The sequence below is a fragment of the Pygocentrus nattereri genome, chromosome 8, assembly GCF_015220715.1.
Source record: "Pygocentrus nattereri isolate fPygNat1 chromosome 8, fPygNat1.pri, whole genome shotgun sequence".
In the NCBI taxonomy this organism is placed as follows: Eukaryota; Metazoa; Chordata; class Actinopteri; order Characiformes; family Serrasalmidae; genus Pygocentrus; species Pygocentrus nattereri.
Genome location: NC_051218.1, coordinates 4815000 through 4827500, shown reverse-complemented (window position 1 = coordinate 4827500; position 12501 = coordinate 4815000). Strand labels below are relative to the sequence as shown.

General features: G+C 42.8%; 1 protein-coding gene across 4 annotated transcripts in view; it reads left to right on the top strand.

Annotated features, from left to right (window-relative positions):
- sept15 (septin 15) overlaps positions 1–11561 on the top strand; it is a 67801-nt gene extending 56240 nt beyond the window's left edge. For all 4 annotated transcript variants that reach the window (XM_017698861.2, XM_017698860.2, XM_017698858.2 and 1 more), the window contains 5 exons: positions 4099–4150; positions 5803–5928; positions 6337–6472; positions 7316–7461; positions 8577–11561. In XM_017698861.2, coding sequence (XP_017554350.1) covers positions 4099–4150; positions 5803–5928; positions 6337–6472; positions 7316–7461; positions 8577–8616 — 500 coding nt within the window. In that variant the 3' untranslated portion in view covers positions 8617–11561. The remainder of the gene's footprint in view (positions 1–4098; positions 4151–5802; positions 5929–6336; positions 6473–7315; positions 7462–8576) is intronic.
- Positions 11562–12501: the final 940 nt, after the last annotated feature.

Sequence of the window (12501 nt, the reverse complement as noted above, 5' to 3'; positions counted from 1 at the left end):
AATTGACAACAAGCCAAAATTGACATCAAGATAACTATATTGGGTTTTATTAAGATCAGGTTTCTTGTCTATTCAGTGGTGCTGGATAAGCTTTGTGCGGCATTTACGAAGGCCGCATTGATTTTAATTCTTATATCATTTTGATATTTGAGTTTTAAAGCTCACAAATTGGTAGGTGGTGTCTGATGGATAACCTGGGCTCAGTGAGCCTTTTGGACCGGCTTCAGGCACAAATCGGATGCAGTTTACAGGCTGTGTGCATGGAAAAACGTGTAAATTGTGTAAGATTCTCTTCCTCATGCCAAGTTGTGCCACTGAGATGTACTTGTATGAGAAGACACGGTTCAAAATATGCACATACAGCCAAAATATGTGTTCACAGTGCATGTAAGATCTCACCCCTGTACGCGATTAGCAGGGAAAGAACGTCATTTCCTATCACTGCTGTCTCTCCCTCACTGAATTTTGTTTGTTTTGTCCGGAGCTTGTTGGCGGCTCCGTTATTTCGCTGCACCTGTTAAACCCTGCACCTCACGAGCGAGCAGTTAGTGGGCGGGGCTGTGCGCTGTTTGCATAATAAGCTGCGGTCGTAGCAAAGCAAACGTTAAAACAGTCCCATCAAGGCACATCGTGTTCTCCCCAGCATGTTTCTAGATTATAGGCCGTCTGTGAAACACAGCATGTTATTCTCATAACTGCAGATATGGATTTAAAGAATTCATATCATACAGCATCAGCATCATTTTCTCTTCAGATTCAGTCCAAACCTCTGCGAGATACTGTGGGCTGCGTGAGAGTGAGTTGCCTTATTGTAATTATAGTTCATAGAAGTGGATGATGTGGCAAAAATATACATTCACAAAAAATATTGAGACATTTTCATGATGAACGATACGTCACGGTGTTTATTTTGTCGAACCACGTTTTCAAAACTGTGGATACAATCATTTTTATTCAGTATTTGGCACTAAATCCAGTTGAACAAGACTAATTTTGCTCTCTCTATGAAACATGACATTGGTCAGAGTCTACCAAGTACTGATGATATCCAGGATATGTTCAGAAAAGCACATTGTATTGTGATATAATTTGTCACAATAACAATATATATTGTCATATTGCCCAGCAATAGTACCCCGTGTAATCGGCACATGCACCTATAAACCATTGATTATCGCGGTTGGACTCATATGACCAGACCAGGGCTCCCACCAACCCTGCCCATTTAGTTCTATCAGCTGTTTAAAATTCCACTCACACTGTATTTTAAGGTGTTTGCTGCTGCTGTGCCATCCAAATGCGACCCCTTCAGTAGAACTACAAATCCCATGATCCCTCATGGCCCTGTGATCCCTCCCCTGCCCCACCCCCCTTTCCAGCTCCATCAGTCTGGCTGGTTCCTCTCCGCTTGTCATTGCCACGCCATGTAACCCCACCACCAACCCACCATTCTTAGCTGTAGTAGTCAATCAGGGTCGCAGGTCTCCTGCAGCAGAGACTTTGAGCTCCAAAGCCCCGCCCCTTCGCCAGCTTCCTCAGAGGTAGGTGGTTGTAGCTGATGATTGATGTGGGGCGGTCAGTGAGCACCTGCTCCTCCTCCTCCTGGGTAAGGTGTCCCTGTTCCATCCGGACTGGTTCTTGCTTTAAAGCATGTTAGCATCCTTACAGCAAAGCTTCTAGACGTAAACGGGGTGAATGAGGCTCGTTCAGGTAAATAATCTGTTGTAGAGGGGATCTGACCTCCCATTATACCAAAAACATGACCGCAAATCAGGAAACTAGAGGCTGAGCATGAGAGAGTCCTCAATGAAAGGGAGTGAATTGAGCTAAATGGCCAAAAAAAGGGTAAATCAATCGATTTTAGCAGTAGCCATAGTCATTCATAAGCAAAGAAGAGACGACATATTTCAGTTTTTACTCAGAAATTTTAATCAATAAGCTTTAAAGCTGCTGAGTTTTGATTGGCTGGCAGTCGTGGGCTGGAGGTTAGGGAACCGGCCCTGTGACCGGAAGGTCGCCGGTTCAAACCCCAGTGCCAACAGTCCATGACTGAGGTGTCCTTGAGCAAGACACCTAACCCCCAATTGCTCCCCGGGTGCTGTGGATAGGGCTGCCCACCACTCTGGGCAAGTGTGCTCACTGCCCCCTAGTGTGTGTGTGTGCTCACTAGTGTGTATGTGGTGTTCTTCACGGATTGGTTAAATTTGGAGGTGGAATTTCCCTGTTTGTGGGATTAAAAAGTGTCACTTAAATTGATCAGCTCAACATAGGATTAAAATGCATAAAAGGATAGTATTATGAACTATAAAATAATATAAAACCAAATGCATTTGTCTCGAAAAAATAAAATAATAATCAAAGCTCCTAAGCCCTCGTTCATTTTGGACTCTAGCGCCCTCTAGTGTCATTGAGTGGAAGTTCTCTCCAACTAGAAATTCTCTGTATACACATTCCTGGAGGAAACAGCATCTATGGTCTTTCCGAGAATTCCAGCTGATGGTCTGAAAGCATCTGTTGTTGTTTGTTTTGTTTTCCCAGTTAACGGTCCAGACTGCTGCTAACTAGCCCTCGATGTCTGTGTTTGACCGTTTAACCACATGACCGCGCTCTGTCTCTCTGCGCTGACAGCTGTTTAAACGTTTAATCTGTAAACGTCTGTGTTTGTTTGCTTGTTTACCTGTTAACCACCTGACCGGGATGGCTTTTGTCTCCATTTGTTTGAAGGCTAATCATCAAGTCTGAGTGTCTGAACCATTTGTCTGCTTTGAAGTGAAGAGCTGTCCTTTTCCGTTTTCTTAAAGACTTGTGTTGCATTTCGTGTCTTCGTTCTTCCGTCAACCATAACTGTTTTCCATCAGTGTCCTAAGAAAACCTTCAGGCTCGGATTTAAGAGTTCACACTAACTTTTATGCCTTCAGAGTGTTTAGCAACTTAAGTGTTCCAGGGTGTCAGAGTACAGCTGGAAACGGAAATGATCCCAGTCATCCTTTTCATTTCCAGGTGTGTTCTCCTCTGTATTGTGACCCCTAGATGCTCCACAGTGAAGGACCTCGAAGGAAAGACTGTCAGCTGAGGGAAACACGAAAGCTTCTCTGTGAAGAGTTTGTTTATGGAGATGCTGCGTTTTCTTACGGCAACATTGACATGCATGAGAAAGATAAATAATAAGTGAGCTTTAAAGGACAAGTCCACTGATATTCGTCATAGTCGAATGATAGTCGTCATTCCGAGTGGTTTGATATGAAATGATTCACTGTAGAGAAACTGCCTCCGATTTCTTTAAGGTGGTGGTGATAGGAACCAGGGATCAAGTCAAGATTACTACAAACACAAATACTACTATTAACACAAATATAGACATTTTATTTACTATCCGAAGCCACCCGGAACCTGCACGAGTCTTCTGAGCTTTAATATATTGTTTATAATAAAAATTCTGAAAAATCTATAAAAATGAAGTTTTTTGGAGGGGCTGTTTTGCCTCATGCCGTGTACCAATCCACCGGGAATGGATTTTAAAGTAACGTTTCAGGTCGAAACTGTGTTAAAACAGTGTTTCAGACATCAGAAAGCATATTCATAACCCATAATAACACTCTGTGAAGGAGCCTTTAGAGGCGGACGCCTGGTTCCTATCACCGCCACTGTAAACAACTCTGACTGTGTAGGTTTGTCTAGAACCGAGCATTTCACACCAAACCACTCTGATCGACTCAGTTCCCATTTTAACAACTTAATTATGCAGAACGTTGGGAAATATCAGTGAAGTTCCCCTTTAAATCCTGTGTGTGCAGCATGATAGAAGAGCCTGATGTAATAGAGCTTCGGTCAGTCTGTATATTCATGCGGCTGCAATGTCAACACACCTGAGGCAGGTAACCTGAGATCTAGAGTCATGGATTACCTGGTTCAGGTGTGCATGTTTACTGGTTCAGATCAAAATCCAGACTGTCTGTTACACATCATTAAGATCAATGCAGTAAGGTGTGTTATTACAGTCCAGTTGTTTTTAAAAGAGGGTCGGTGTTGTTGTTTACAGGTCTGTAAGTGATGCTGAGCTAACCAACTAACGTGTATGTGTTTGTGTTGCTGTTTCAGTGGAGAACGGCGAGCACTGTGACTTTACTGTTCTGAGGAACATGCTCATCAGGTAAGACGCTCCTACGCCAGGCCCTGATCTCTCACAGCAGCTGGATTTCCATTCAGACGTTGTTGAATTTCTGAAAAGATGGTTGACAGAAAACGCGAATTAATCAGGAGCTACGTTTCAGACAGCCTGCTTCAGGACAAGGGAAGGGTAATAGCTGAATCCACGGAAAGTTGAGGGTTCGAGTTCATACTAGTGTCGACTTCAGCAGCAGAACATGCCCAGAAAACGTTGCGGCGTGACTCATTTCCCTTTTCGAAGCCGAAAATAATAGCTGTTTATGAGCCGCAGCAGAAAAGTAGTTTAAAGTGCATAACGTTTCATATCTGTTTGAATTGCTGGGCTTCAGGTTGCAAAATATTCCATCTCTTATACGTGCTAAAGGCTACACAGCTAAGAACAACGGCGACACCAACAAAAAAGGCGCCATCCTGCTAGCACAACCAGCGTAGACCAGCACGTCTGATAGCCACCAACACCAGTATATCGCTGCTGTCGGATCAAAAATCTCCAAAATTATAACTTTACAGGAGAAGGAAAAAACACACTTTGCTTTTAATGGAAGTCAATGGAACCAGAATTTTTTCCAAGTCATTTTGGGCCGTTTCTTTTGGTCCATTCATCCCGACATTTGCACACAATGTAAAGAACAACATTTCCAAAATGTGTCAAAAACTGAAAAACGACAAAAATGAAGATGCAAGGTTTCGTTCCGACAGCAGGGATATGTTGTCTTGGCACTGCTGTGCTGCTGGGGTGACCAGCTAAACCACACCATGGTTCCACTTCGAGTTCATAGCCGGACATAGTAATTACTCAACCTTGTGGTCAAACTTCGCAAAAAATGTTTTATATGAAAATAATCTGCTCCTCGCGGTCCCCTCCTCCCCTTCGGCCATGAGTGACCGCTCGTTAACACCGATGCGACACACATGACTCAGTGGAAATTCGAAGTGGGCGAGGGCCGAGTTGAAAGAAGAGCTGAAACAGAGGCAAATAGTTGCTAGTTTAAAATACACAACAGTGCAAAACTTATACATCGATTATATTACAGGAAATGACATCATTGCATAAAGCATTTTATCACAGTTTGATGGGAAAAGGCTGCCGGACAGTTTTTTAAATGCATTTCCATTCTATCTCTTGTGATTCATGATGAAAGTAGACAGATGATGCCACACACTCAAGACATTTAAGGGATTCGGACTTTGACTACCTCGCAGTAAAGCAGCTGTTCACGACTGTAGTGCTAACAGGTCAGAGATGCTGAGCAGAGCAGAGTGGACAGTGACCCATTTAGTGAGGGCTGAAGTTGCTGTTCCACTTCACGGTCACCCAGCGACTCCCTGTGAGCATCACTGCAGCCAACAGGGCTGACGGAATGAAGTGACCATCACTGTGTTTTTTCTTTTTTTTTACCACATCCAGGCTTTTTTTGCAACGTTACAGCTTTTATTTCCTTTCTGACTTTTCCATGTAGTTTTTTTTTTGTTTCCAAAAATGGAAAAACCCCCAGGTGGCAGCACAGAGGTGCTCTACGCAAACAGATACAAAGCAAGTTCTGAAATCGCCCCTGTTCTCAGATTTCTCTCTGGTTTTTGTGACTGAGCTGTAAAACAGAAGCAGGTCATTCAAAAAGCTGTGTTTCTGATCAGGACTCACATGCAGGATCTGAAGGATGTGACCAACAACGTTCACTACGAGAACTACCGCAGCAAGAAGCTGGCCGCCGTCACCTGCAACGGAGTGGACACCAGCAAGAGCAAGGGTCAACTGACCAAGTATGCCACCTTCTGCCCGTTCAGAGAATTGCAGCTTTTCCAGTATCACAGAGTAACAGTATTAGTGCCATCATTAGTAATGCAGTATCACAGAGTAAGGTGTTTTCCTGTGTGGTACAAACATTTTTAGGAAATTTAAGACCTTATTGTCACTGAATGGAAGTTAAGAGGCAAACACTCTGAACATAACTTTCAGATATCGAGTCCTGATTCTGTGTAGTTTATATTAGGCTGCTTATTCTCACTACTAGAAACAGGATTTTACACTAGACCTGTGATAGAACCGTCCGCTTGAGTGAATGTGTGTGTTGGTGTGTCCGTGTTTATCTGTTTGGTGGATGTGTTTATTGACGGTTCCTTATGTTGTTTGTGTTAGTGTTTCTAATAATGGTGTGTGTTTGTGGTCAGGAGTCCTCTGGCTCAGATGGAGGAGGAGCGGAGAGAGCATGTGATGAAGATGAAGAAGATGGAGACGGAGATGGAGCAGGTGTTTGAGATGAAGGTCAAAGAGAAGAAACAGAAACTGAAGGACTCCGAGGCAGAGGTGTGTGTGTGTGTGTGTGTGTGTGTGTGTTTGTGCTTGTTTTTGCACATTTTCAGGACAAAAAAAGAAACGATCAGAGCGAATATGTACGAGGAACAAAATGATCATGACTTTTTAAACTATTTATTTTATATTTAAATATAATATACATACTGTATTTGTAAAGGGCAGCTGGCATAAATATATATAATATAATATATAATATATTATTTTACACACACACACATATAAAAAAATATATATATGTGTGTGTGTGTGTGTGTGTGTGTGTGTGTGTGTGTAAAATAACGAAATGTGAGATTTTGTTCTGACAACATATATATATATATATATATATATATATATATATATACATATGGCACACATTATTATTGCATACAGGTATTAGATATTAGCAGATCTATAACCTGACAATATAAAAACATGCATGCCGTCATGTTTTCCTCTCTCTGTTTAGTCGGTGCTTTTTATTTAACATCACTCGAAAACTATGAATGCAGGTTTAAATGCCTCACTGTGAATGAATGTGTGACTGTGTTGGCACTCAGTGTGTTTGAAGTGGTTTGTTTGATCGTGACTGTGACGGACGTGTAACAGCATCTAGATTAGGTTTTGCGTGTAACCGTTGGGTATATGTGATTCCATGCTTTCAGGTGGTCCGTTGGTGGTCATGGTGGGTGAAAGGGCAAAAATGTGTATCCTACAATAACCAGAGATGTGTTCACTGTGCACAATATGTCTGACAGTAGTTTTTCTGAGGTTTGCAAACAAGCAAATTTTGGTTGAAAATGCAAAGGAGGTGAGAAACTGCTGACGCTGTCTGTGATCGTGTCTGTTCCGCAGCTGGAGCGACGGCATGAGCAGATGAAGCGAAACCTGGAGGCGCAGTATAAAGAGCTGGAGGAGAAGAGGAGGCAGTTTGAGGAGGAGAAGGCCAACTGGGAGGCGCAGCAGCGCATTCTGGAGCAGCAGAAACTCGACGCCTCCAAGTGAGACACGCGCACAAACTCAGCTGCCCGAGGCATTTCCCGCACATGAGCCTGTCCCACTCTTCTTCTCGTCTGTTTGATTTTTCTTTCTGTTTACTTTGTTTCCTTGCTGTTTCTTTTCTTTCTGTTTTCTTTTTCTTATCAGCCCCCCAGGGTGCCTTGCTCTCATCTCTCTCTCTCTCTCTCTCTCTCTCTCTCTCTCTCTCTCTCTCTCTCTCTCTCTCTGTCTCTCTCTGTCTCTCTCTGTCTCTGTCTCTCTGTCTCTCTCTCTCTGTCTCTCTGTCTCTCTCTCTCTCTCTCTCTCTCTCTCCTTCATAACACATATATGGCAACATCTCAGTCCCTTTAGTCAGGAATCATAACTGAACCATAATCCACTGAACTGATCTGTTCTAAGCTGTACTGACTCCACACACCCCGCCTCGCCTCGCCTCCAGGCTTTTACTCTACTGCTCTGTTTTAAAACATTCGGTTATGAAAAGGAACAAATACCAACTTTTCACCTGGAGAAACTGATTTTAGCTTCACAATCAGACCTTAAAACCACTGTAGAACCTCTGAGGGAACATTTTCACTGTTTGTACCTTGATGAATAATTCATGTACCTGCATAGTACCTGTATTTCTACCAGTGTATGTGCTAGATATCCATATGTAATAATAATATGCCCCATATGTACTACGTAATTATATGCACTCGCCAAGCACTTTATTAGGAACACCTGTACTCCTACTCATTCCTGCAGTAATTCCATCAGCCAGTCATGTGGCTGCGGTGCATTGAACTCTACACATATGAGCAGCAGCTTTAGGTAAAGCTCACATCACCCATCAGAATACAGAACATGGTGATCTCAATGATTTTGACTGTGCTATGATTCTTGGTGCCAGGCGGGCTGGTTTGAGTATTTACTGCTGAGCTCCTGGTTTGTTTTTACTGAATATTTGTTCTCAAAAAATGTTTAAAAGTTATTTCTGTCTTGAAAACAAAGGAAAACGAATTACAAAAGTAAACAAACACACACAAACACTTGACTTTCATTCAAATCCATTCCAAACAGAAGTAGGTCTCGCACTGAAGGAGCTAATTTCATTGTTCTTCCCCCTGTTTTTCAGGACCATGGAAAAGATCAAGAAGAAAGGGAAAATCTTTTAACGAGGCCAGAGTCCTTTCCTCCAGCGCAACGACAGAAACTCCTTTTTACATCCCTTTTGATGCTCGCATGATTTATGACCTCTGGGTTTCTCTCTCACACACACACACACACACACACACACACACACACACACACACACACACACACACACACACACAGCTCATCGTTTGCTCTCACATTCCATTAAAACATTCCAAAAACACGTAGAAGTTTGTTTTTGTACGCTTATGGCCACCTAACTCCAGTTAATCAGTCTGCCCTCTTGTGGACAGTGGCTGCTACTGCCCTCCTGTCTGAGCGCATGTGTATTAGATGGTAATGACGAAGAGGATATTAATAAATGTCCCTCTGATAACTAAAGGAAAACGAGCACTGCCGTACTATCCTTGTGTCTGCTGAGGTCAGAACAGCCTCGTTTTCAAACGCCGCTAGTGTTTCATTCATGCATTCGCACTCATTGGTTATGGATGTTATGCCACTCATTCTTCCACGAGGGGATGCTCATATGAAGAGGTGGTCTGAATCAGTAGGTGGTGGATGTGGCTGAGAATGTCAGAAGTAGAGTCAAAGGGGCACTCCACAGGTTTTTCGAAATTTCTGCATGTGTAAATCACCGAGGCGTGTATCAGAGTTTCTTTACAGTGGCAGTGATAGGAACCAGGGGGTCACCGCATCAACAGCGCCGAAATAGCCATTTTATTTGCTATCAGAACCACCAGTGAACCTACTCGAGTCTTCTGAGCTTCATATGGAATATCGATGATGATAAAATAGTGGAAAATCTGAACACCGCGTTTTCTTTGGGGAATATTTTGCCATAAAACCCCATGCATGTAGCTCTTCATCATGAATGGATTTTAAAGATTTCACCCTAAAAGCTTTTTTGAAACATGAGGCCGCCTTTTCATGTGATGCCTTTCTGTGAGGCATTAAAATGTACAGACGCCTGGTTCCTATCACCATCACTGTGAACAATTCTGACTTTGTAAATGTTCTAGAAAGGAGAAAAATTGAAAAAATGCGGTGTCAGACAGTGTAAGGCAGAGTAATTTCATTTCCAGACAGGAGCGGAGTGGGACTACGGCTTAAGAACGTGTGTTTGATGGTTTACTGAACGTCATATGAGAATTTGTTAGATTGCTGATGAGATAATGTTGGGGTGCTGTTGGGGTATGGGTGGGTGTGGGTGTGTGTGTGTGTGTGGGTGGGTGTGGGTGTGAGTGTTTCACTTTAATGGGGTCATAGATAACATCTGAGATCCGCTCCATGTAACACGTTTCTGTACAGCTCCAGCTGGTCTGACTAAACTGTAATAAACGCTGGATCATATGTATTCAGATAATATTGTCCCTATAATACAGTGTTAATAAGCCGGTGGCCTGAGTGTCAAAATGTACTCAATGATTGATGATGACTGATGTGGATGGTTGTGTTGACAGTAATGTTGATACTTATGTGACGGCTCAATTTGCCCTATTTCAGTTGCAGAACGCCACCAACCGAAAGGGCAGTTTTGTTTGTGGGATTTTTTTTTTTTTCCTTTGTTTGTGGAGTGACGAAATTGATCCCCCATGACCCTCACTGCTGTGGGCAGAGCTTCTTCTCCAGGTTCTTCTCATGTGAAAGGAAACCTACCTTGTACAGACATTGGCCGTTTTATCAGAAACACCATATTTTGTAAGTATCTGCACTAAAAAATGTGACTTCTTAAATTTACTTGATTCAAACATTTAAATCAAATAAATGCAGTGCAGCACTTTTTCAGTGCAGTTACTGACAGTAGCCCATGTGTTGCTATACACACCCTACACGGCCGTAGTGTGGTACGAGTGTATCGAGTGCAGCAGTGTTACTGTTATCGATAAAAGCTGCATACAAGTTTGCAGAGGATCTGATCCTGGATCAGTCTGTGTGACTGCCTTTAAATCAGTATAAGGAGCTGAAGTCCATCCTGCTCTTTGAAAGCTCAATGTCCAAATACAGGAATGCTGTACTTTAGTAACTCGCCATGTCCTACATGTGGACAATTAAGCTCCTTTTGTTTCTATGAGGCTCACTAATAGGATCTAAGGCTAGACTATAACAGGCCAGAGAGAACACACTGAGCAACACATACAAAACCACTAACCTCAGCTCTTCACCTGCGTTTGAGAAAATAAATCATCAGCATGGTTTTCTACACATCTGTGACCTTCGTAAGTAAAAGTGTCACACCTGAAAACACACACACACACACAGAGTCGTCCACTATGCAAGCTCAAACACTTCCGTTCTTCCGACTGTGGATAGTAAACTCCTCATACTCAGAACCAACACAGTTAGTGCTCTGAAATCATGCGCTGCGCAAAAGCTCTCAGTAAAGCAGGACTCCGAGTCAACCTTTCGCTATAGTCCTCTAAACATTCCTTACCATTCCCAAACGTCTCCCTAACCATTCCCAAACCTTTCTGTAGCCATTCCCAAACCTTTCCCTAACTGTTCCCAAACGTATCTTTGGTCCAGTGTTTCTCAACCCGGTCCTCAGCTCTCCCCAGACAGCCCACCTTTTTCTTTTATCCCTCTGTGCTGCAAGTTTGGTTGGATCAAAAGTGTGGACCATCTGGGAGCTCTGAACCGGTTGGGAAGGCACTGGTCTAACCATTCCCAGACCTACCTCTGAACATTCCAAGACCCAAGAATTTTCCCTAACCATTCCCAAACCTCTCCCCAACCATTCCCAGCTTTTTTTTTAACACTTCCAAACCTTTCCCTTTAGCAATTTATAAACCTTTCACCTGCTTCGTAACGCTAGAGCCCAAAACCCGTCACCCCTAATGTTTTTTACTTGTTTTTATATGTTCACAGCTTTCAATGTATTGATTTTTCTTCATGTTATTATTGTCTGTTCTGTCTACCTAACTGTACATTATTACTATTAAAGATGAAACGGTTATGCTAAACACAACATTGTGCATCATCCTTATCTCAGATCTACACATGGCTTCTGTGGTTCTGCTGATGTGTGTGTGTGCTCACCGTAATCAGCGGCTGCAGCGCTGCTGTCTTACTCGTAATAATGAGACGATGGAAACGGTTCACTTGCATTTTATTCTGTGATTTGGATCCACAGCAGTAAAAAGCATCAATAGTATTAAAAGAAAGGCACTGTCTGTGCTGCCTTTGGGTTTGCATGGAAGCTGCAGCACTGAAATCTGGACTTCGTTCAAGATGCTGGGAGAACCTGGCCTTTACTGTTGTGACCCTGAAACACCCCAATAATACAGTCACAGCTGTGGAGGCTTAGAACTGACCTCATTTACCTTTCGGTCAAGAGAGTCTCATCTACATATTCAGTAGCAAATCAGATGTAAAATGTGTTTATAGCACCAAATTAAACCGTAAGTAAGTCTCATGTATGTAGGCAGATACTCGCACACAGCCTAGCTTTGGTGTTTTCAACTGCGATTAGTTTGGGTGGAATTTTAGGCCTGAAGAAGCTGCAACAGCACTGAACAGGATGACTCGTGGAGTCCATGGCATGAGCTGAGAAGGAAGATCAGAACGTTAGTTTGCTTTATGTTTTTAATACCAGGAAAGACCAACCTGCTTCCATTGTCATCAGCAGCACCTGACCACGGTGCACATGTTCAATTGAAACCATTCCGGACAAAACTATGACGTTCAAACATGTAAAATGTTCTTTATCCTCTTGTCTTCTCATTGTGAAACACCTAGACCTGCATTGTCTCCGCACTCTGACTACGTCTACTGTTATTCCCGATAATAATTAGAAAAACGCCTTACACCTTAAATGGGAATTCCACCGTTTTTCCCAAATGTTTCCGTAATTCTGCTCCTGCACCCTAAAAGTCATTCAGGGTGGTTTGATGTGAAATGGTTCAAAC